This window comes from Prionailurus bengalensis, chromosome D3 (genome assembly GCF_016509475.1).
Source record: "Prionailurus bengalensis isolate Pbe53 chromosome D3, Fcat_Pben_1.1_paternal_pri, whole genome shotgun sequence".
NCBI lineage: Eukaryota > Metazoa > Chordata > Mammalia > Carnivora > Felidae > Prionailurus > Prionailurus bengalensis.
The window spans coordinates 27,538,742-27,562,088 of NC_057356.1; the positions used below are offsets into that span (position 1 = coordinate 27,538,742).

At 54.2% G+C, this 23,347-nt stretch overlaps 1 protein-coding gene across 11 annotated transcripts in view; it reads right to left on the minus strand.

The window, feature by feature from the left end:
- The window catches only part of LOC122471010 (proline dehydrogenase 1, mitochondrial), a 73,312-nt gene extending 50,321 nt beyond the window's left edge, over positions 1-22,991 (minus strand). For 4 of the 11 annotated variants that reach the window (XR_006294065.1, XR_006294066.1, XR_006294064.1 and 1 more), the window contains exons 1-12: positions 22,356-22,793; positions 17,786-17,994; positions 12,324-12,358; positions 11,685-11,834; positions 10,155-10,219; positions 9,834-9,950; positions 9,377-9,456; positions 8,556-8,637; positions 7,068-7,160; positions 6,829-6,975; positions 5,850-6,025; positions 4,565-4,663 (exon numbers count right to left, since the gene is read on the minus strand). Coding sequence is in view for 6 of the 11 variants with exons in the window: in XM_043559336.1 (XP_043415271.1) it covers positions 2,116-2,179; positions 4,565-4,663; positions 5,850-6,025; positions 6,829-6,975; positions 7,068-7,160; positions 8,556-8,637; positions 9,377-9,456; positions 9,834-9,950; positions 10,155-10,219; positions 11,685-11,834; positions 12,324-12,358; positions 17,786-17,994; positions 22,356-22,646 (1,608 nt within the window). In the remaining 5 variants the exon portion in view is untranslated. Of the gene's footprint in view, positions 1-751; positions 896-2,108; positions 2,180-4,564; positions 4,664-5,849; positions 6,026-6,828; positions 6,976-7,067; positions 7,161-8,555; positions 8,638-9,376; positions 9,457-9,833; positions 9,951-10,154; positions 10,220-11,684; positions 11,835-12,323; positions 12,359-17,785; positions 17,995-22,355 lie in introns of all 11 variants that reach the window. The other 7 variants (XR_006294067.1, XM_043559336.1, XM_043559332.1 and 4 more) reach the window with 7 other exon arrangements.
- Positions 22,992-23,347: the final 356 nt, after the last annotated feature.

The following is a 23,347-nucleotide window of genomic DNA, read 5'->3' on the forward strand; positions in this document are numbered from 1 at the left end:
TGAAAGTCAACTGGTCTAAACTGAGATGTGCTAGAAGTATCTAACACACATGGGATTTTGAAAACTGGAAAAAAGAATGTATTGTTTTTCTGAAATACTGAATATAGGTAATATTTTGGATATGTTGGCCTAATTGAAAGGTATTACTGAAATTAATGTCATCTCTTATGTGGCTAGTAGAACATTTAGAATAGATGTGGCTCACATTTCTCTTAGTGCTGCCCAACATCTGGCCCCCAACTGTGCCCAGCACCCTCTCCTGACTTCATACCTCCCTTGTATGGTCTTAGAAAAATTTCCAAGGTTTGCAATGTCTACTTACTGAGGATTCTTATATTTTTACCTCCAGCTTGCTGTATCCACATGTCCAGACTCAATTACCAGCGCTCTGGAATCTGCCCTCATCCTTCCACCTCCCTCCAAGGGTATGTTTAGCCTGGGTCCTCCTCACACGCACCCAGGCTGCAGGCCAGCAGTGTGCTTCCCTGTCTCCAGGATCCCCCTCTTCTCACTGTCTCAGGCCCCTCACTCCTAGAGCATTGAGGACATCTCACCCCGGCCCTCCACATGAGGATCATCCTCCAGAGGTCCTCTCCCTCTTTCTGTCAGAGTGGCTCCAGTGTGGGGGCCACCTACTCTAAAGCAGGCCATGGTCTCTACCATGTGGCCCCAGTCTCCAGTTTAAGTATCTCTGTCCCTCACTGGAACATGAACCCTGTGAGAGCAGGGCTGCCACCACATTGCTGCCCACCTGACTGGCAGTGGTGGGGACATTCACGCGGTTCCTGCGGAAGTGGCTGCTGACCCCTCTCCACCCGCTAGGCCATGTGACTGCAGCTTCTCCCAGCAGGCAAGGTTCTCCACCTGGCTTCTGAGCTAGGCCTCCTGACTTCCTCTGGCCAAAAAGAGAAGAGCAAATGTGATGTGGGCAAAGGCTTGCCCTCTCAGGGCTTCTGGAAGCCTGAGACCACCATGTGGCAAAGCCTGCACTGGCCTATAGGAAACTAGATGTGATGCAGTCCCTTTGCTGCCCCAGCCATGAATGAAGCCATTTAGGTCCAGTCAGGCCTTAGCTGACCACAGATACAAGTCAGATCTCAGGGCAGGGCCAGCAGAAGCAGTCCCCAGCTGAGCCCAGTGAACACTGCTGGCCCATAGAACATGCTGTTGTTCAGGCCTCTTGAGTTATGGGTTGGCTTGCCAGTCAGCCAAAGCTTACACAGGCTGTCTGAGCTCCCTGATGTGGCATCAGAGACCCACACTACTTCGTCAGGGAAGGTAAGCCCAAGCTGCCATGGGCTCCCCAGCTCCCAGTGCAGGAACACAGAACCATGTCCTGCAGGAGCCAAGCCTTCTCCATGATAGTATTTGTGGAGCGTGGCACGGGCCCTGGGGGCTATGAGAAAGGAGAGCGCACTCAGCTGGCACTTTAGACAAAGGAAGCCGCGTCCAGGGCAGGAGCCTCCCTGGCTAAGATGCCAAGAACAGGCTTATTCTCGGCAGGAAGATTCAGAAAGCAGAAGAGAGGAAGCCCTTCTGAAGGCAGGTTATACCTTTAGAACTTTCACTCTTTTCTGTCTAGCTGGTGAGTGGCCTACCTGTGACCCCTACCTAAAATGGGAGTGGTCAGGCAAAGCCTGCTGAGCTCATAACTGAAACCTAAGAAGATGCCACTTGTACATCACTGACCCTGTGGGCCTGCCACTTGTGTAGCGGTGCAGGTTCCCAAGTGCCAGGCCAGGGGCACAGGGAGGCTCTTTGTGTACATCATCTAGTGGATGATCAAGTTTCCATCACGGAGTAACAGAATATTTTTTAAGTCTAAGGGAAAACCAGGTTTTAAGATTTGCAACTTAAACCATCTGTTTTAAAAGTCAAACCAGAATTTTTTTTTTTTCACCAAGCACAAAAGGTACCCCTGGCTCTCTGACATCCAGTCACAAGGCTGGGGCATCCAAGGCAGTAAATGAGCAGCTGGGAAGTCCCCAGGGATGGAGGGAAGAAGGTGGAGCAGTCCTGTCCAGCTAGGACTCCACTCAGCCCCTCACCAATCCCACAGAAACAGCCAGACCCTGATCCTGGCAGGGACTCTCAGGAGGGAGACTTACCACAGTCTTACTCGGCCTGGGTGGCACTGGTGGCCTCAGCACTCACATCCCCACCCTGATAGCTGCAACTGCTGTGCATTAGAAATCATGGTTTTCACTAACGGGAAAACATGCTCAGCATCACTCATCATCAGGGAAATATAAATCAAAACCACAATGAGGCACCACCTCACACCTGTCAGAATGGCTAAAATTAACAACTCAGAAAACAACAGATGTTGGTGAGGATGTGGAGAAAGGGGAACCCTCTTGCACTGCCAGTGGGAATGCAAAGTGGTGCAGCCACTCTGGAAGACAGTATGCAGGTGCCTCAAAAAATTAAAAATAGAACTACCCTAGGGATGCCTGGGTGACTCAGTAGGTTAAGCATCTGACTCTTGATTTCAGCTGAGGTCACAATCTCAGAGTTCGTGGGATCGAGCCAGCTTGAGATTCTCTCTCCCTCTCTCCCCCCTCAATCTCAAACAAACATTTAAAAAATAGAGCTAGCTACCTACAATCCAGCAATTACACTACTATGTATTTATCCAAAGGATACAAAAATTCTGATTTGAAGGGGAACATGCACCCCAATGTTTATGGCAGCACTATCAACAATAGCCAAATTACTGAAAAAGCCCAAATGTCCAACTGACGAATGGATAAAGAAGATATGGTGTGTATGTATGTATGTATGTATGTATATTATATATATACACATACATACACACACAATGGAATATTACTTGGCGACCAAAAAGAATGAAATCTTGCCATTTGCAACAATGTGGATAGAACTAGAATATATTATGCTAAGCAAAATAAGTCAGAGAAAGACATATCATGATTTCACTCATAAGTGGAATTTAAGTAACAGATGAACATAGTGGAAGGTAAGAAAAAATAAGACAAAAACAGAGAGGAAAAACAGTCCATAAGAGACTCTTAAATACAGAGAACAAACTGAGGGTTGCTGGAGGGGAGTGGGTTGGGGGAATGGGCTAAATGGGTGATGGGCATTAAGGAGGACACTTGTGATGAGCACTGGGTGTCATATGTAAGTGATGAATCACTAAATTCTCCTGAAACAAGTATTATATGTTAAATAACTTGGATTTAAATAAAATTTTTTAAAAATAATAGTTTTCAGCTGCAATTTTAGGCTGTGAAAAAGCAGTGCCATCACAAGCAGAGAATAAGCACTGCTTCACCAAATGGGTGTAGAGTGACCAGAGTCAGCTTGTCAGGCAGCTGGCTGTGCCATGCCTTGGCTGTTCATTCACTGCTTCTTCTGGAAGCCCTGCTTGGCCACAATTTGGCTGCCCTGCTTTGCTCTTGGAAAAGGCGAGGGCCACCAAGGCCACTGCCACCGTGCTTCCTGTAGGGCCTCAAGCCCAGGAAGGTGGAGACTGGGGAGCAGGAGGAGTGGCTAGGACCCCTCATGTGGTGCTCCTTGGGTTAAGATAGAAAACACAAAAACAGGGGCGCCTGGGTGGCGCAGTCGGTTAAGCGTCCGACTTCAGCCAGGTCACGATCTCGTAGTCCGTGAGTTCGAGCCCTGCGTTGGGCTCTGGGCTGATGGCTCAGAGCCTGGAGCCTGTTTCTGATTCTGTGTCTCCCTCTCTCTCTGCCCCTCCCCCGTTCATGCTCTGTCTCTCTCTGTCCCAAAAATAAATAAACATTGAAAAAAAAAAATTTAAAAAAAAAAAAAAAGAAAACACAAAAACATGGTGATAACACTGGAATATTTAAGAATTTACTTCATGGGGCACCTGGGTGACTTGGTTGAGTGTCCGACTTTGGCTCAGGTCATGATCTCTGTGGTTCACAAGTTCGAGCCCCCTGTCCAGCTCTGTGCTGACACCTCAGAACCTGGAGCCTGATTCAGAGTCTGTGTGTCTCCCTCTTTCTATGCCCCTCCCCCCTCTCATGCTCTCTCTCTGTCTCTCTCAAAAATTTAAAAACATTAAAAAAATTTTTTTTTAATTTACTTCACCTTATTCCTATATCAGACTTGCATGGATTCTACCAAAGTTTTGCCCCACAAGACACACACTTAAAGAGAAAATAGACTATATTAAGTTCCAAATGCAGTTTAAAATGTTAAGAGTAACTATTTATAAATAAGATGATTATGCTGGAGGCCTCCTGAAGGGATCTGACATTGCACATTGTATTTGTGCACTTCAGTAAGCTATTTAAATCACCGAATGAAATTTAATTTCTGATTTGAAATTTCAATAAGTCAGGTATTAATTTTTAAAAACCCAAGTCACTGCAAATAGCCTTTTTGCTACTGCAGTGCCAATGGCCAGCTGGACCTGGGGAGACAGGAAGCTTGCAGGACACTAAAGGTGCCACTCTAGCTCATCCCACAGACATCACCCCTAAGTGCCACCACTCTGCATAGCTTCCACACCACCCATCCCAAGCCTTCCCTCACTAAGGAACACCAGACAGCTGAAGAGGGTGCCTACCTGCGCAGCGTGAAGCGAACTGTGTCCTCATTGTGAGAGGCCACCATCACTTTGGCCTTGGCATTGTGCTTCAGCTCCTCCAGGACATAATTGAGGCACCTGAAGGGAGTGCCACGTAAGCCCCAGCCTGTAGAGGCCACAAACAGGCCCATGGCTGTCCAGCGAGCCCACTCCAAGTGTGGCCATGGTAATGGGACCAAGGCTGTACTTGTCATTCCTCAACACCTCGTAGGTAAGAAAGAAAACGTGAGCAGTACCTGGGGCTAGACATTCAAAAGGAGACTACCTGGGACACAGTGCACTCAGGACAGATGGAGCTTTGCTTCCAGAAGGGGTCCATAAGGAAATTGAAGCCTCCCTGAGCATAGAGAGTGTGAGGGTTCTGCCATCTGGCAGCAATGGTGTGTGTCCTTATGACCATTTCCAGGAACATGTGACAACTATGTCTTTGCCTGTGAGTACAGGAGACAGGGGCAAAGTGTGCTATGAGTCACTACTGTAATGACCTGACAGCAAACCACCAAAAGCTCACAAAGATGGGCACTCTGCTGGCTGTTGGGTTAACACTGTGGGCCGGCATGCTGACACAGGAGGATCCAAATACGTGTTACATGGAAAAGCAAGGGCACAGGACTGAATGCACAATGCCAAAGCAGATGTGGGTATACCCATGGCACACTTGGATACTCCCAGAAAGCAGGGCACTGCCGGGGAGGGAGCAGGAGCCAAGGCACTCAGAGTCTATTTGCGACACACACACACACACACACACACACACACACACACACACACAACCTCACAAAGAAAAAGCATGGGATCTGCCTGTCCTTGCTGCAGGACAAGGTCAGCAAGACAAACACAGCAAAAGCAGATGTAGAAACAGTTGATGATCCTGGTGTGTAATTTGGAAAGCAAATGGGCTGCATGCGAGGCAGGAGGGCTGCTCAGGGATCTCTTGTCCTAAGTGTCAACAAGAGCTGGCTGGGGGACCTGGGCCAGTTTAGTTTTATTCAGTAGACTTTTCTGTACTAAAAATCCACCTTAAAAGTTTTTAGAAAGGGTAAAACAAAAGCTGAGGATTCAAAAAATAAATAAAAAGCAGAGAAGATAATCAGCTCTGGTCTCAGGACAGAAGTCTTTCTCCTACAGAGGCTTCTGACACACTAGGCTGCTCCACAGTCAGATAGGGGTCACGTCAGGTCAGTTCCACCACCCCTGCCCTGTTTTGTCATTCCCCTCCCCAGGAAGCCATGAGGCCCCCAGGGGCCAAGAAGGGCTGGCGCACCTGTGATACATGGCATGAGTGGCCTCATACGTAGGGTTAATGGGGTCCTCATAGCCAATCTCCGCGGCACGGGCACGTTCCTGGGCCATATATGCACCCCGCACCAGCTTGGCCCCAAAGCACCAGCCCTCACGGCGAGCCAGCTCCACATCCAGGGTGACGTTGTCATAGGCGTCCTGTGGGACCAGGGCCAAAAGTTGCTGCTGACCAGGATGGGGCCCCCTCCAGCCTGTGTCCCCTGAGGCCCAGGTGCTCAGGGAAGCAGGGAGACAAATGTGAGTGAGGAAGGCCCTCCAACCCCCATCTCTAAGAAATGGTGACTCTTCAGTGTGGCCTGAGGACAACTTTGTTGGGGGACAGACTAGGTGCCAGCAGCCACGGTATTCTCCGGAGTCTTCTCAGGCTGACTCAGGGCCAAGGGATGTTGCCACATCCACCCACCCACCCACCCACCCACTTCCCCCAGCCATAGAGCCTTGACACCCATCCCACACCATCTCCTCCAAATACCTGGCTGGTCCCAGCACAGCCCAGCCCAGATTTGTGCTCAGCGACCCCACCCTCAAGCACCCTGGGCTCCCTGAGGTACATGCAAGATTCTCAGCAAGTCTCTTTGTGGGAAGGGGACCAGAGATTTCATCTGATCCTCAGAGGGACCCAAACTAAAAAATGGCAGGAAATAAAAATGGCAGGAAAAAACTTACTCATGAGGCCTTCAAATTTTAGGGATTAAGGCACATGAAGCAGACTGCAAAAAGCCTCCTTCATCTTCCTTCTACCCCTTCAAAACCCTGTCTGGGATCTGAGGCCCAGAGAAGGGGCCAGTACACAGCCGGTAACAGAGTCCTGGGGCCTTTCCTCCCACTCAGAGGCTGGCACACTCAGGCAGAGGCCTCTCCCAGCACCAGCACAGGACTCAAGTGAGGGGCACACCTGCAGACCGGTGGCGGAGGTGGGGGGCAGTAGGCAGGGGCCATACCTTGAGGTAGCACTGGTATGTGTTGAAGATGAGCGGCTTCTCTATGTTGAACTTGCGCTGCATTTCCAGTGTCAGGCGGCTGATGGCTGGCTGGAAGTAGGTCTGCTCGGCATCCACCATCAGCCGCACGCCCACCTCGGTGGCTTTCTGAGAAGTGCGGGGTGGGACAGAAGGTTTGACTGGGATCAAGTGAGACAGGTGCCCCCCACCCTCTCTGGGCACATCCCAGGGTCCTCGACCTTGGCCAGGATGTCCATTCTTTGCAGCATCCTCGTCATCTGCAGCTCTTCCTCCTCTGTGAACTGTGACAGGAGAGGCTCCAGCTCTCCTGTCTGGGGCAGCATATGGTCAGGTCACAGCAGGGCTCCAAGCTCCCACCTCTCAAAGCCACAGCTCCCTCTGCCTGAGGGCACCCACCTGCCCCCATGTGCAGGTCCTACCAATACCCCAGGACCAGCAAAGGCTACCCCATCCCCTGCCTTGGTCACATGGTACCCCAGAACCTTGCTGCCAGCCAGCACCCTCTGACTCACAGGGCTAGCCGCCCCAGGTCACACCTACACCCAAGGTGTCTGCTCCCACACAAGGGTAAGGAAGAAACCCTTGATCCATCCGATCACCCAGAAGGACTCAGCCCCTAGCAGAGAGAGGGATCGGAGAAAGAGTGGTGGCTACAAGCAGGAGGGAAAAGTTGCAGGAGACAGACAACACAGAGCGGGGACAGAGGCACCATCTCCAGACAGTGGTGGCCTTCAGGGAGCTGGCAGGTCAGCAGAAAGCTGGTGCTCAGCAGCTGGGGTGGGGGTAGGGGTGGGGGTGGGTTTGCGGGTGGGGAGCACCTACCCTGGAGGCCTGTGCAGCCCTGGGCCCTCTGCTAGCCCAAAATGCCCACTAACACTGCCCGGGGCACTCTCAGTGGGGCCTCAAGCATGCCCTTCCATTGGCCCTCGGTCCTTGGGGACTGAGCCCTCCATCAGCTGGGGCCGGATACTTGTGGAAGGCAGTATCTGTGGGATGTTTTCCCAAGGGACTTCTGCTGTTTTTCCATCCCAGCTCAGGGGTGGTTTCAAACAGGGCACAAATTCCAGGCACCTCCCACAGGCAGGATGGGGCAGCTGGGTGGGGTGGGGGGGGGGGTTCTCATTCCTCTCCCCCTGAACACAGGCTGGCCTAGTAACTAACTTTTAACAAACAGAACTGGGCATAAGTGATGCTGTGGGACATCTGGAGCTAGGTAATAATGCTTCCGCCTGGCTCTCAGAGGACACTCAACCTAGGAACCCAGCCACCACATGGTAAGGAAGCCCTGGCCCACAGCCAGCATCAACTGCTGACTGTGTGAGTGGGGACCCACAATGACCCCAGCTCCCACCACCCTCTGAGAACCGCAAGGGAGACCTTGAGCTAGAACCACCCAAGCTGAGCCCTGTCCTTCCAGAACTGTGACGTGGGATAATATGATTACTGCCATTTCAGGCCAGTAATCATATTAGGTTTGAGGTGACCTGACATGCAAGGAGAGAGGACACAGGTCTCTCTCCCCTTCTGTGGGGCACTCATGGATCTGTCCTCTTCCTCCAGACCACAGGGGTGTTACGCAGCCAGGAAGGACTCTGGTTTCATCCAGCTGCGACCCCAGCTGCTGCCTCAGGGAAAGCAACAGGGAACGTTTCCCTTCTCAGCCTTGTGCCCCTGTGAGACAGGGTGAGGGGGCAAGGGGTCATCACCTGCATGTTAGGGACCACCAGGTGCTTAGAGAGCTCAGTCCTACTGTCGATGAGGCTGCTCCAGTCCAGTAGGTCCAGAGTGCTGTGGAAGAAGCTGCATCAGCACACGGGTGCTAGGATCTGTGGGGGGGCCTAGGCCCCAACCAGCCCATTCCTTAAAAGAGCATCCCAAGCCCAACCCCCACAAAACTTACCTCAGCTTTCAGTTTCAAAGGACAGACAAAATGTTAACATCATCCTCTGTTTACAAAATGGAAACCAAAACCAGAACATTCTTGCGTCAGGGTGGTGGCAGCTATAAAAACCCAGGGAGAACACCAAGAACACCACGAGCCATGTCAGGCTTGGGAAAGAGCCAAACACGGGAGGCCAGGAAGGAGGCAGACCCTGCACGTAAAGGGACAGCCTCTGCCAGTCCAGGGAACCTGGTGACCTCAGGTCCAGCCCCCAGGTCTCTCAGGATGAGGCATGGGCCCCTCCAGGATCTCAGCTGCCCTGACCCTCCACCTACCTGCCGTGTGGGTCCCAGGAAGGGCTAAGTGTGGCACCCTCATGCTAGGACCTGAATAATTCTGTGAGCAGCCCTGCCAGTTGTTGTCTAAGCTAGCCCTGGGCTAGCTGCAGCCCCAGCCCCCAGGACTCCAGACTCCCTGTCAACTCCTGCTGTATGTCTCAGGGAACAGGTCCTTCAGCATTGTCACCCCAGGCCCATGCTCTTCAGGAGGGCAATCAGGACTGGGAGAAGCCGTTGCGGCTCAGCTGGAACCATGGCTGAACCAGAGCATACACTCCCAAATTCCCAGCTAGGGGGCTACTCTTACCCAGACACGCCCAAGGTCTCCGCAGTGAACCAGCTCTCAATCTCCGTCCTGGATGCGATGCCCATCTTTGCCACACTTTCCTTGAGAAGTGAGAAGGTGGCATTCCCATGGACGTGCCCCAGCCCCATTCACTAACATTTCCTGTTTCCCTGAACATTTGTGTTGCTCTTTTGACTTTATTACACCATTAGCAAGAACAAGATAGTTTTGGCCTGTGTTTCTGTTCCATAGACAGGTCTAGTCCTACCCGTCCCTGATGCCCCTTCCCAAACCCAAAGCCAGCACTCAGCCATGTGCAGGGCAAGTACCCCCCTCCCTAAATCCTGCCGCCCAGCATGTCCTCAACCTCTGGGAACCCACCTCAAACACTGCCTGGGGAGGTCCCCTCAGGCAGGGCTCCTTCCCAAGCCCCCACTGTGTCCACCCACTCATACCCACGAGGGCAGGGCTGTCCCACCTGTAGCACTGCCACCTCCAGCTTCATGTCCATGGCAGCCAGCCCAGCCTTCCCTTGCTCTGCAGCCATTTGGTGAAAGAATCGTCTCCACTTGGTCAGCACGTCTGAGAACTGCAGCTGCAAGTGCAGGCCTGAGGCACCGGCTCTGGCATATGCCCAGCTCCCTGCGCCCAGGGAGCATAGCTCCAGGCCCCCTCCCAGTCCTTCCTGTGTGCCTGGCTCCCAGCACCAAGTTACCAATACATGAGCTTTCACTTAATGCTCATAGCAGCCCCAAGTTCTTACAGACTGTCTCTGCAGGTGGAAGGTTCTGGCACTTACCAGAAACTGGGGTCTCCCCAATGCGGTGAGCTTGATGGCTGAGAAGCCATCATCACTGGCTCTGCCTGTCAGAAGCCACAGGAATAACCATTAGGGCTCCACAGGGGGATGAGGAGGACCAGGAGCCTGTGCCCAGAGCGTATACCACTCAGGAGTGACAGACATGTGACAGACTGCAAATGGCTGGCGTGGCCCCCTCTTCTTATCAATTACCTACAACATACATGGTACTGGGTCTCCCTGACAGATGGGCCCCCAAGACCACCAGGGAGCCTTGAATGATCCAGTCGCCAAAACTGATGACAGTGCAGTGGGACCAGCAGATCTCTCCCCCCTCCCCCATCCAAGCCTAGCAGGGGCTGCAGCAATGTCTGGGTGGGCTGCCTCCTCCCCAGCATGCATGCCTTACCCTCCCTAGAAGTAGTTCTAGTGACAGCTCAGCAATCTCAGGCTAAGGTGGGTGGCACCAAGGATCCCTGCTGCCCCCTGCCCCCAAGAGGAGGGGACAGCCCAGCAAGGAGTCAGATATCCTGGGCTACTGGCTAACCATTTATGGGCAGAAGGACCATGTTTCTACCAAGCCCATAAATGCCCATGTACACAGCTACTCAGATACCCCACCTTGGAGGCGGGAACAGGCAACTTGGCAGGGTTTGTTGGCTACATGGGCCCAGGAATGCAGTGGGCAAAGGAGCCAGTGAGACTGGCCCATTCTGTCCCTGCCTCCATGTCCTCTCCCATGCCACTGGCACCCCAGGCTGCCCGTGGGGGGATTCACAAAACACAGAAATGCCCAGTGAAACACAGGATGGAGCACCGAAGGCACTCAATCACACTTGCCTCTCTCCTCCCTTCCAGAAACCCATGACCCATCTTGGCTTCTGTGACCTTTACTTCAGGCAGAGCAGACACAGAGGTAAGGAGGTGCACCATGCTCTGGACCCTCTCTGCCTGGCATCTCCCCAGCGCTCATCTCAGAAGGCTGCTTCTGAGTACAACTCACTCCTGCTCCTTCTAGCGTTCAGAAGGTACAGAGCCCACTGATGGAAGGGCTGCTGGGGCCACATGGTGGGCTGCACTGTGGCTGGGGGGATGTCCTAAAGAGTAAAGGACTCAGAGGCCCACTTAACTCATCTCCTTTGGCAGGCTCTCCACATAAGGCCAGGCAGGAGGAGTCCTCTGTGGCAACAGCACAGCCATTGGCAAACCCCAGTACCACATGTGGTGAGGCTCAAGCCCCTGACCTATATGGGGGTGCTGCTCAGCCCACTGACAGCCTTACTGAGGTTCACATCTGGGCACTAGTATCTAGGAAGGGGCAGGAGGTGCTAGGCTCCTTGGGTAGGAGCTGTACTCAGGCATGACCCCAGTGTGACCTAAGCCCAGCCTATCTTCCCCAGTGTCACCCATGGTCATCCCTCATGACTGTCCAAGCCCCAGGCAAGTGCTCTAGCCTGGCCTTGCTTTCACCCACCAGCATCTCTACACAAAGAGGTTGAGCCTCCCTGGCAGGTGTACAGCCGGCCCCACCTGAAGCCTCAATGCAGCGCAAGAACGTCTCCATGTGGCTGTCACACTTGGCTTCATTGGCATAGAAGTAGGTGCGGGCACTGATGACACCATCCCTGCGGTCTCCAAAGGCCCGGTGGGCCTGGTACTGCTTCTCCCTCTTACTTGTACCTGGAGGGATGGGCACATGGCCTGAGCACACACAGGCTCTGTGCTGTGCTCTGGCTCCCACCCCACTCTAGGCAAACATGGGGCTTCCCCTCCATCCAGCAGGACCTGCCCATGGCCCTCTTCCCTCAGGACAGGCTCCTTAGCAGCCACAGCCCCCCTCCACTGTGCTGCCCACCACTCCCTGCTCCTATACTCAATGTTCCTTCCCCCTGGCCAAATCCTAGTCACATGGCAAACTCAGGCCAAAAGGCAGAACCCAGACCCACTTAGGACAAGGGGATGAGGACCCCTGGGAAGGCCCTGAGGATGTCAGCAGATCTGGAGTAATGGCCTGGGTGCACACAGGGAGAAGCCACATAGGCATAGGGAGGAGCCTTGGCCCCAAGTCTTGCCTGTGCCCTTGAACCTAGGTCTCCCAAGTAGGGGTGGTGAGGGTGAGGGGGGCAGGTGGTGAAAGTATTTGTTCCTGAATGGCCTCCTCATACTCACCACTGCCCTCCCTCTCTACAGCCGATGTACAGGACCTGTGGGAAGGAACAAGAGGGTGAGGGTGGGTCACACCACCTTAGGCTGCAAGTGACAAGCACGTATTCCCTTTGAGCAAGAAGAGGTGAGAGGAAGCCAGGAGTGGAGTCCTGAACCTGACCTGACATGGCGGACTGTACAAGAATAGCTGGGTTAGCCTGGGCAGGTAAGAGTGACTCAGGAGCCCCACCCGCCTCCTTACCCACCCCAGGCCTGCAGGGTCACCTCCCCTGAGCAGGGCAGGGCAGCAGCCTCACAGACCAACTTGGCCTACAAGCTCTGCACCCTGGAGAAGGCTCAGATTCCTCATGGGTAGGTGAGGAGTGAATAAAACTAGCTGATAGCCCAAGGCAAAGAGGAGGTGCTTGATGAAAGCTAGCTATGGGGGCATTCCTTCTGAGGGGAAGACAGAGCCTCAGGGCCAGCCAGGACTGATAAGGAACGGAGCCCGACAATTACCAAAGTACAAAATTCCCAAAGCTGAGGCCGCTTGCTCTGCCCTAAACCCCCTGCATCCAGGCACCTCCAACCACTAGGAACCCCAGGCCAGGCTCTGGGCTCCTGCCCAGATGCACAGCTAGCCCCACCTCCAGCCACTGCCTGCCAGCGCCCTGCTTCAGTCTTGCCCCTTAGGTGTATCTTTTAACCAGTAATCAGAATTTTTCTTTTAAAATGCAAGCCCTCCCCTGGCCTCCCATCACAAGGGAATAACACCCCCCAGTCCTCATGAGGACAGATGAGTGAGGCCAGTCTGAGAACATGGTTGCCTCTGCCCACCCTCAGGCCTCCTTGCAGTCCCTTGGCTACGCCCTCGCCACACCTGCCTGGTCTGCCCCCACCCAGGTGCCCCCTCACCCAGAATGCCTGCCAGAATCACAACAGACACCATCCCCCTCTCAGTGGCTATGACATCTGGGACAGCAAATGTCATGGCTAAGCCTACTCAGATGAAGGAGCCGCTCACCATTACTGTCCTGGAGTGGCATTCGAGCAGCTTTGTCCATCATCTGACTTTGTATTTAAAGCCTCTTAAATCAGTTCCCACAGAAAGAGTGCAGCTGAAGCCCTGTGGCTTATCTGGTGAACTCCTAAATGCTCAGACCCCTGGGGGCCCCTGAGGTTCTGCCCATACTTCACAGGAAAAGGACAGTGTTTTCCCCGTCCCCCACCCCCTGCGCTGGGGCACTTGAGACAGAGGTAAAGCCAGCGAAGCCACAGAAAGCTAATTGCATCTGTGGTAGCCTCAAGCTGAATCAAAGGTCTAAGGCAGCTTTTGACCTCCCTGCTCCTGCACCCAAGGGCTACCAGCCTCCTTCCAGGGAGCCCTCCCTTTAGACCCTGGTTCCTGTGTAACCCCAGGGCCCATATCTGGCAACTGTGAGCCAGGATGCCCAGGTCAGGACCCGGGAGTCCCAGTAGCTGGGACAGTTCACAGGGGCCGCGCACATGGCTACACAGCCCATAAGACCCCCACCTGGGAACAGGGGACAAGAGCCACTTCATGCCAACTAGACATATGTGCTTGACATACAGAAGAGGGTGAGGTGTGCCTGTGTGACAATATCTGACTCTGTAACATAAGGGAGGGGGTCAGCCCCACACACAACATCCCCACTGGGAACAAGGAGCACCTGTAAGACCAGCCCCAAGCTGTGGTCCAGGTACAACCAGGCAAATAGCATGACTCAGGACCCACCATCTGCACTAAGGCATGGGTCTAACCAGCAAGGACGATGGCTGCTGGGGACTCGGGCCTTCTCTGTAACCACACAGCCCATGGCTCAGGGAAACACAAGTATTCACCTTCAAGGTCCCTGCCTTCTAGGTAGGCTGCATTCTTTCACATGGGCCCCCAGGGACCCAGCACTGTGTAAGGTGCCCACTCAACATTTCCACAGCTGGCCTACCCACCCTCCAAGCCCCAGCCAGCCTCCAAAGGGTGTGGGCCACTCCCATCCTCACTGCCAGTAGGTTCAGTGGCAGGAAAGCAGTCAGAGTCTGTGCTATTTCCATCCATGAACCTTCTGGGCACAAACCAGAGAGGAAGCACTTTAGAAATGGACTGAGCAGAGGAACTGGGTCGGCTGCACAACCATGTGGTCAGGGGGACAGCGGCCTGTCTCTGAGCAGATGGCACTGAGAAGGATCAGGGTCACACTGTCAACCAGACCTGGTGGGTGGGTCACGAGAAGACAAAGATGGCAGCTGCCAGGTGCAGTGGAAGGGAGGAGGGTCACGTGACTGGCAGGGAACGGAAGAGACCGCCCAGTGCAAGCCCGCGCACACACACGTATGCATACATGCATGGCCCAGGATGTGAAGGAGGGAAGAGAATGCGCCAAGGGGCAGAGGGGAGAAGAAGATGAATACAAGTGGCCCAGGGGGTTGAAGAGGCAGTAGGGAGGCCCTGACCATCTCTTGGCCACCTCCAAGCTCAGCTCACTACACTGGGTGATGTGTTGACTGGACACCTTTTAGAAAAAAGCAGAAAGTGAGGGGAATAAGGTAGCAGGAAGGAGTGAAGCACAGACAAGCCCAGTGGAGCTCATTCCTGCCTGTACATCCACATCCCTAGCCCCTCAGACCCTGGCTCCAGGCAGCACCTGAGTGTTCTGCGCACACCAGTCCTACAGAGCTGCCCCCACCTTGGGGCTCCACCGCCAGCCAGTCCTGTGCCTGCACAGGCAAGACAGACACATCTGCCATCCACACTATCCCCAGATGTCCTCGTCATAGTCAATCATCAGGAGGTACACTTTCCCTATCCCCACAGCTCTCAGCTTACTGGGGAGACCCTATGGGGCTCCTGCCTTCTACCAGGTGTTCTGAGAAACACCGTCCCGCCCCCGCCATATGTGGCTACTCTCTCCCTCTGCCACCTGTAGCCTCCTACCTCCTGCTTCCTGCCCAGGAATCCCTTCCAGGATCCCCTCCTCAGAACTTCAGGAGGCCTGCTGGGCCTCCTGTGCATTCAGACATTTCTATCCTTTCTGTGCCTCACATGGTTATGCCCACAGCAGGCCCAGCACCACCTGTACCCTTCCTACTCCAACCCCTGTGGCCTTAATTTGGGGTAGTGGCCTCTATATCACTCCCCAGAGCAGGGTCTATGTGCCTCGTGACAGGATTAGCAAAACAGACCTCTGGGCCCCACCGGGACACAGAAGTAGTTCTCTGCATGGGGGGCTGCATGGATGAAGGCTGTATGGTAGGAGTCACTCTTGACTAAACACCCAGGAAGCCAGGCAGGCAACTTGACAGTATAGATGTTCAACCAGCACCCACAAGCCTGGTTCTGTCACCCTGGTCCAGGCCTCTCCAAAGGCACATGCCTGGCAGCAGACCTGGGCATGAGTGGACGCCTGCCACTGGCATCAGATGGTGGGCACCATGTTAGGATGGGAGGGACCACCACTCACATCCCAAAGCCCACCAAGCAGGGCTGCTACATCATGATGGGTATCAACAGCAGCATGGCCCAGGGGCACAGGTTCCTTGGCTCCAGGACAGGGCAAGGCCAGCCCACATCCCGATGCTCCCCCTGCAGGACAGGAAGGAAGCCAGCCAGATCACCCTAGGAAAGAAGTCTTTTCACACCAGAGGGAGAAAATCCTATTGTGAAATCACTCTGCCCTCAACTTAGACACAGCGGGAACACAGAGTCCCTTAGTTATTCAACAGGCAGCCTCACTGAAGGCTGCAGCCCCAGGCCACAGTGAGGAACACACAGAGGGGTGCCAAACTGGAGAACCCTGCCTTTAAGACAGCAAATGGCTAGACAGGGGCTGGGCTCCCCAGGCCAATCCTCTGCTGCTGTTGCTGCTTGGCTTGGACATTCCGTTCCCAGGGCAGGAGCCTCATGTGATGCCTTTCCCTCCCCTCCCCTCCTGTCCCCATGCCAGAGCAAACACCCCAGCATGCGACAGGGCAGGTTACTCAGCAGGCCTGTCTCGAGCCTCACGTGGTTGGGCACAGTTGCTATCAGAACTAAGGGTCCCAAATGCAAGCAAGGGCCTGGCATGGAGGGGTGCATGTATCAGCAGAGGAACCAGGCATTTTGCACAGAAAGGGCTGGTCTTGCCGGGATCTACTGTGAGGCCACCTCTCCCAGAAGCAGAGGGTGACCTTGTCCTCTAATTTTTTTCTGTGGCCCAGAAATGTAGGTCAGGGAGGTACCCATCTGTCCCTATACCCACTGCCCAGAGAACAGGTCCTACAGCAAGTTGGTGATCTCAGGAGGAGACCCCAGGCCAGCCTGTCACACTGCTCCTGGCTGCACATTCCCTTCTTGGACCCCTGGGTAGGCACCAGGCTTGACAGGCTCCATACTTACCAGGCAGGGCCCACCTGCTAATTAGAAAATCCTCCCAAGAGCTAGGCAAGGGTTGGGCAGTGGTACCTGTCCAACAGATTAGCAATGCCTCAGAAGAAATGCTTTAGTAGAACAGAAAGCCGGAGCACCTCCTACATCAGGGTCAGAAAACGGTTTTTGTAAACGGTCAGGTAGCTTCTATCTTCAGCCTTGTGGGCCATATGGCATCTGTCACAGCTACTCAACTCTGTTCCTCTAGGTCAAAAGTGATTTGAATTTCATATACTTTGTTTTCAAATGTTTATTTTTGAGAGAAACAGAGAGAGAAAGAGAGAGAGACAGAGCATGAGTAGGAAGGAACAGAGAGAGAGGAAGACACAGAATCCAAAGCAGCTCCAGGCTCTGAGCTGTCAGCACAGAGCCTGCCACGGGGCTTTAACTCATGAACTGTGAGATCATGACCTGAGCCGAAGCTGGACGCTTAATCGACTGAGCCACCCAGGCACCCCGAATTTCACATACCTTTAAAGTGTCACAAAATAGGGGCGCCTGGGTGGCTCAGTCAGTTGACTATCTGACTTCTGCTCAGGTCATGATCTCACAGCTCATGAATTCAAGCCCCGCGTCAGGCTCTGTGCTGACAGCTTGAAGCCTGGAGCCTGCTTCAGATTCTGTGTCTCCCTCTCTCTCTGCCCCTAACCCACTCGCATTCTGTCTCTGTCTCTCTCAAAAATAAACATTAAAAAAAAATTTTTTTTTAATTGTCACAAAATAGTATTCTTGTTTTCTTTCAACCATTTAAAAAAGCAACAACCAATCTCACTTTGCAAATCACACAAAACCAGGCAGGCCAGCCACACTGGGCTGTGGGTCATGGTTTGCCAACCCCTATCCCTGCCCCTCCTCTAGGCTTGTGCACGCAAGACCTTTTGTGAAAGCCCCGAGCTGTCATCCTCACAGAGCAAAAAATACAAGAACCCCAGGCGGAACACAGGAGGGCCACTGGTAAGCAGACTGACCAAGCCCTCCTATCCTTAGGGACCTCCTCCCAGCCCAGCCCCAGGTGGCCCCAGGATGCTTTGGGGTTACAACCCAATGCCCAGGCAGGCCTTACTCCATCTCCTTGTGCTCCGCCTCCTGGGGGCTCAGATCCTCCTCCACCCCGTAGTCCAGGATGGAGCCCACGCCAAAGGCCCTGTTGTGCTGGATCAGGGGCCGGATGGACTCCTGGTCCTCACCAGCCACAAACTGCCCATAGAAGGTCATCTTCATCAGCTTGTCAAACAGCCTTTGCCCCAGAAGTCTCCTGGTGAGATGGAGCAGCTGAAAGGTAGAGGGAAAGGGCTGTCCTGGCTGCCTAGCCTCCCCCATCCCAGCAGGACACCCCTGCTTCCCCACCTACTTTGCTCCAACCATAAAGCCTTGACACACATCTCCCAAAGTCAAACACAACTCCGTGCCTTGATGTAACGGTGGACACCACCGGAAGCAGCTTGTCTCTCCACTTGTAGCTACTGTCAATCTACTCATCATGCAGGGCAGAGGTCCCAGTGCCACCCCCACGGCCACTCACACTTCTCTGCCCTGCACACTCACGGGTGACCCAAGCGGCACATAGCAGTGCCAGACTATCATTTGGTGGATAAAGAAATGAATAGCAGGTCTCTCTGGGAATAGCAGTGGGTGTGTTCGTAACATCCTCTGTTTTCATACCTCAGTGGGTTATGCCAGGTAGGAGGATTCGGTGCAACTTTCTAGCAGGCAAGCACCCAGATTTTTTAATATTTTTTTCACTGCTTATTCCCAGTCCCCAAAACAGTGTCTGGCAAGGGGCCGGCCCTCTAGTAGTTACTGAGCAGATGAACACATGCTAAATTCAGAAGGAGTCCGACTTCAACTGGAGCAAACATCAGGCAAATAATAAGCCAGGTGGCCTTCTACGAAGTACACAGTCATCCAGGGCCACAGCAGACCCACAGCTAGAGTGGACATGCCCCTGAAGAAGACAGTTGCCCATAAAGCACTCAGCTCCTCTAATCATATTTCACCATATCCTCAATTTCTGCCATCCTTTAAACAAAGTCCTGAGTCACTGCTTTGTGCCCAGTACAATTCCAGGCTAAACAAAAGAGAGAAGGAGCTCACATCAAGTCGGGAAGAGACCTCGATGGAGCGAGGCACCTCCACGGTGTGATTCAGAACAGGGGGTGAGGGAGTGACTGCCAGAGCACGGGTGGGAAATGTTTGCTAACTTAGACCCAGAGAGGGGGGCTTGCCAAGGCATGGAGGTGGAACGGAGTTCCTGCAGTAAGAACAGCCAGGGCAGGAAGGAGTGAGGACAGTGGAGGCCCCTGAGCCTGGAAGGGATGGCTGCTTGGAGGGCATGTCTGCCACCTGTCTGGGAATTCCTATGTGTCCACTATCCCCCTCCACTTATCTCCAAGACAGAAAAAGCCTGAGGTCTGTCAAACCCAATGGATAACAGAACCCCTTTTGTGAGGAACATCTCTTGATTCAGGGCTTCAAGGAACAATCTCTAGTTTAAGCAGAAGTATGAGTAAATCAAACACCTTCATCCCCAAACCAGTCCTGAGCAGCCTCACATTGGCCCAAAGTCAGACACACCCTGAATCACAGGTGGGCATTTGGTGGAGATGCCTCAGGACCACACCTGAGGGCACCACAGGGCGTCCCAAGGACAAGGGTTTCCAGGCCATCACCTCTGCCTTGCTGCGTCCTCTCTACAGTCGTGTCTGATTTTATTGCATCTCATTAGGATTTTGTCTGGTTTTTTTTTAGAAAGAGATACAGAGAGAGAAAAAAAGGGGAACAGGGCAGAGAGAGAGAGAGAGAAAATGGATCTTAAGCAGGATCCGTGCTGGGCAATGTGGGGCTCCATCTCACGACCCTGGGATCATGACCTGAGCCAAAATCAAGAGGCAGACACTCTCAACCGACTGAGCCACCCAGGTGTCCTGCATCTCATTGTTTTTATAAAGAGGATGAGAAAAAATTACAGCGCCAACTCGGGAGAATAGGACAGGGTGTCTCGGCACCATACAGCCTGGGCCAGTGGTCAGGGAGTCCATCGGCCAGAGCAGCCTCGCCAGTGGAAAAGCCAGGTCTTGATTATATCAAAAATCACCCTAGTGGCAGGTGGGGCAGAATCTGACACCCCAAAATCATTATCTGGCTCTGGGAAACCCCGACATTGTACATATCAGCTCTGAGAACTGTCAGAAACCACCATGTGCAGAAATGGGCCAGTCTTCTACTCTTGGCCCAGCAAACTTTCCTGTACAGGGCCACATGGTAAATAACATAGGCTGTGTGGGCCACACAGTCTCAGTCATAACTATTCAGCTCTGCTGACGAAGCACAAAAGCAGCCACAGCCAATGCTAATAGAAGAAGCAGGAGCAAGGCAGATGCTGGAATTTGGCTGGGGGGGGGGGGGGGGGCCCTGGGCTGATAACCTCCCGCACACCCTGCACTTCGCACTGACGAGCTCCTCAGGTGTAGGCAGGGCTCAGAGGGAATGACAGGGAAGGCCATCCAGGTCACTGAGCCGGTCACTTACCCTCTCACTCTGCCAAAGGGGAGGCCAGCCTATCACAGAAGGTTATGGAACCACATGGGACAGGGCTGGCAGTTTTAAAGCTATCTCCAGAGCAAAGCCGCCCCTTTAAAACCATCCTGGCATCAGGTGCATCCCTGGATGGCACAGCCTGAGATGAGGGTGGCGTCCCCTCCTCTCCAGGTAGGGGCATCCTTCATGGGTTTAGAAACTCACACCAGGAACACATATACTCGCTTTCACTGTAAAAGACTCAAACAGATGTGTGCAGATCAAGAAGGGGTAAAGCCAGTTCTCTGTCCCACAAAGGCCACCATCACCATCCATCCTGTCTCCTTCCCTTTCTGTTACCCTCTTCTGCACTGGCTTATACCCAAGTACAGAAGCCTTTGTCATGGAAGATTTGGGTTTTCTAAACTCTTGTCTTCTGGCAAGGAAGGGACAAACTGGGTGCCAAACCAATGCAGCATCTCCAACTGAGCTCCTGCAGGCTGATACTCCCTGGGAACGGATTTGATGATCCCCCACCCCGCCCCACCGAAGGTGCCACACAGACCCACACTGCTCAGCAGGAAGAATTTTCACTGCAGGCCAGAGGACAAGGTAAATGCTGGTTCTGAAGAGCAGCCTACAACCCTGCAGCCTGGTCTCTGCCCCATTTCCTCCAGCACCAGGCACCGAGGCCACGGCACCAGTGTGACCTCTAGCAATGTTGTGGTGGAACAGGTCCCACAGGGGGCAGACAGAGTGCCGTTAGTGGGCTCCCTGAAGGCACCCCCAGGACACAGGTGGGACAGGAGGGGAGCCTGGGATAAGCCTCCCCACACCTCCAGGTACCTACAGTGGTCCTTGCACTCCAGCACTTTCTGGCACTTGGACAGTGGTCACCCACAGCACCCCCACGGTCTTCAGCTGTGCTGGCTTCTCTCTGGCTTTGATCCAAAGGAAGAAAGCTCAGAGAAATATGGCCTAGATGGCTCCAGCCTTCACTCCCTCCCTTCCAGTCACATGGCAGCAGGCACAGCTCCTGCACCACTTCTGCCCCATGCATCCCAGTCCCACCCAGCAGTCCCATGATGCCCCAACAGCAGGAGCCAGGTCCCTGTCCTTGTCCTCCACGGAGACTTCATGGCCAGCCACTTTCTCCCCTAGTCGTTCCCACCCACCACCCCCGCCCCAGCTGCCTCCTCCCTCCTGACCCCTGCACCTCCAGAACTTGCTGCTCCTTTCTGCCCTTCAGACGCTGGTGCTCCTCAAAGGGTCCTCAACACCTCCACCCCTCACCAGGCTCCTTGAACCCCAAGTGTTCCTTTCTGCCCTCCTCTCCAGTTGGCCTGGGCTCTCCACAGCCACAAATTTGCCTCAGGACATCCACATCTACTGCAAACACAGATGACTTCCAGAAGCCTCCATAACTCCAGTTCTTCCCCTTCCGCCTCCTTCAGGGACCAAGGGAGGCAGTTATGATACCCTCAGCACAGCCTCGCTTGAGAAATCAACACCACCTGTATAAAGAGCCTTCCAGACACTTAGCACCAACATGCACCTTTGCAAACTGTTTCCAGGATCACCCTGAAATAACTGTCATCTCCATACACCCAGATTGACAGTGGCTAAGACGGCGTTCTGCTTTTTACTTCCCCAAAGCCCACACACTTTTCACAAGTTACTATATTGAAGTAATAAAAGCTGTAGTTCAAGGGGCTTCCCATTTTCCCTCAACACTGTTCGGAGTGGCTGTGTCTGGCGAGTTCCTGAGTCACAGTTTCTGAGAAACCAAGACCCTTCAATACCACCAAGACTTCCTTTTAGGCAACATTTAAAACACTCAATTTTCAGGTGACAACTTTGCATCACCACAAGGAGCATATAGCTTAAAAATTCAGAAACTGGTCTTTGTTTTTAGTTGGTAGTAACTGGCATTAGGAAAATTCACGAAGCTCAAAAGACAATGCAGGAAACACCTCCCCTTCCTGACTTCCCGGCTACAGGCAATGCTCAAGGCGCTCCCCCGCTTTACAGTGAAACTCCATAACGGCTCCCGGAACACGCAGAGGATCCGGCGCGCTCCGCTGCGCACCTACCCACCCACATGCCCACCCGCGCACCTGCTCGTGGTGCGCCAGCAGCGCAGGTGAGGCGCACAAGCGCAACACCAGCAGGCTGCGCGCCAGCTCCCAGCTGCGCCGGCTGCGGTACGCCTCCTGAGTGTTGCCGAAGTCCACGACGGGCAACGGCGGTCGCGCACCTTCGGCCGCCCGGCATTCTGGAGTGGCCTCCCGGCCTGCGGCGGACTGCTCGCCAGCCGCGGACTGCTCGCGAGCCACGGGCGCCGTGGACAGTGGGGCGACGCGGAGAGTGCCGAAGCGCAGCACAGAAACGATGCACCTCAGAGCCATGGCGGGGCGTCCGCAAGCGCCAAGACTGCTTAAGTACGCGCGGCCGGCCCCGCCTCGCCCCGAGCTCAGCCGCGCTCTCTTCTAAAGGCCCCGCCCAGGACCCGCGCTTTCTCTTCGGGAGGCCCCGCCCGCCCTGCCTTAGGATGCGCGCCTGATGCTGAGCCACCGCCCTCTCCGATAGACCCCCACCCACCCAGCGCCCTGAGCCACGCCCCCTTGCCAGGAGGTTCCGCACCACGCCTTGTGCCGCGTGGGCTTCTTGTGAAGTCCTGTTCCGTCCCGCCCCGCTCCAGGACCCGCGCCTTCCGCCCTAGAAACCCCGCTCCGCACCCTGAGCCGCGCCCTCTCCTGGGGGTCCCCGCCTCCCGCCCTTGAGCCACACCCCCACGTCGGGAGGCCCTGAGTGGCGCCCTCCCCTTGGGAGGCCCCGCCCCGGCCTAGGATCTGAGCCACCTTGCTAGGGAAAGCCCGCCCAGGACTCCGCGCCGCGCCCTCTCCCCTAGGAGGCCAGACCCTTGAGAGTTCCCACATCCGGTACGTTCTGCGGCCGCCTCGGTCACCCAATGGCGCCAAACGCGCTTGAAACCCTCCTTCTCAGCCTGTGGCCACACCCTCAAAGAAGACCCTGCCTTCTTGGATGCCTATTCCCAGCTTCATCTTTCCCCTAAGAGACTCCGCGCCTCCAGGGACTGGGTCCGCAA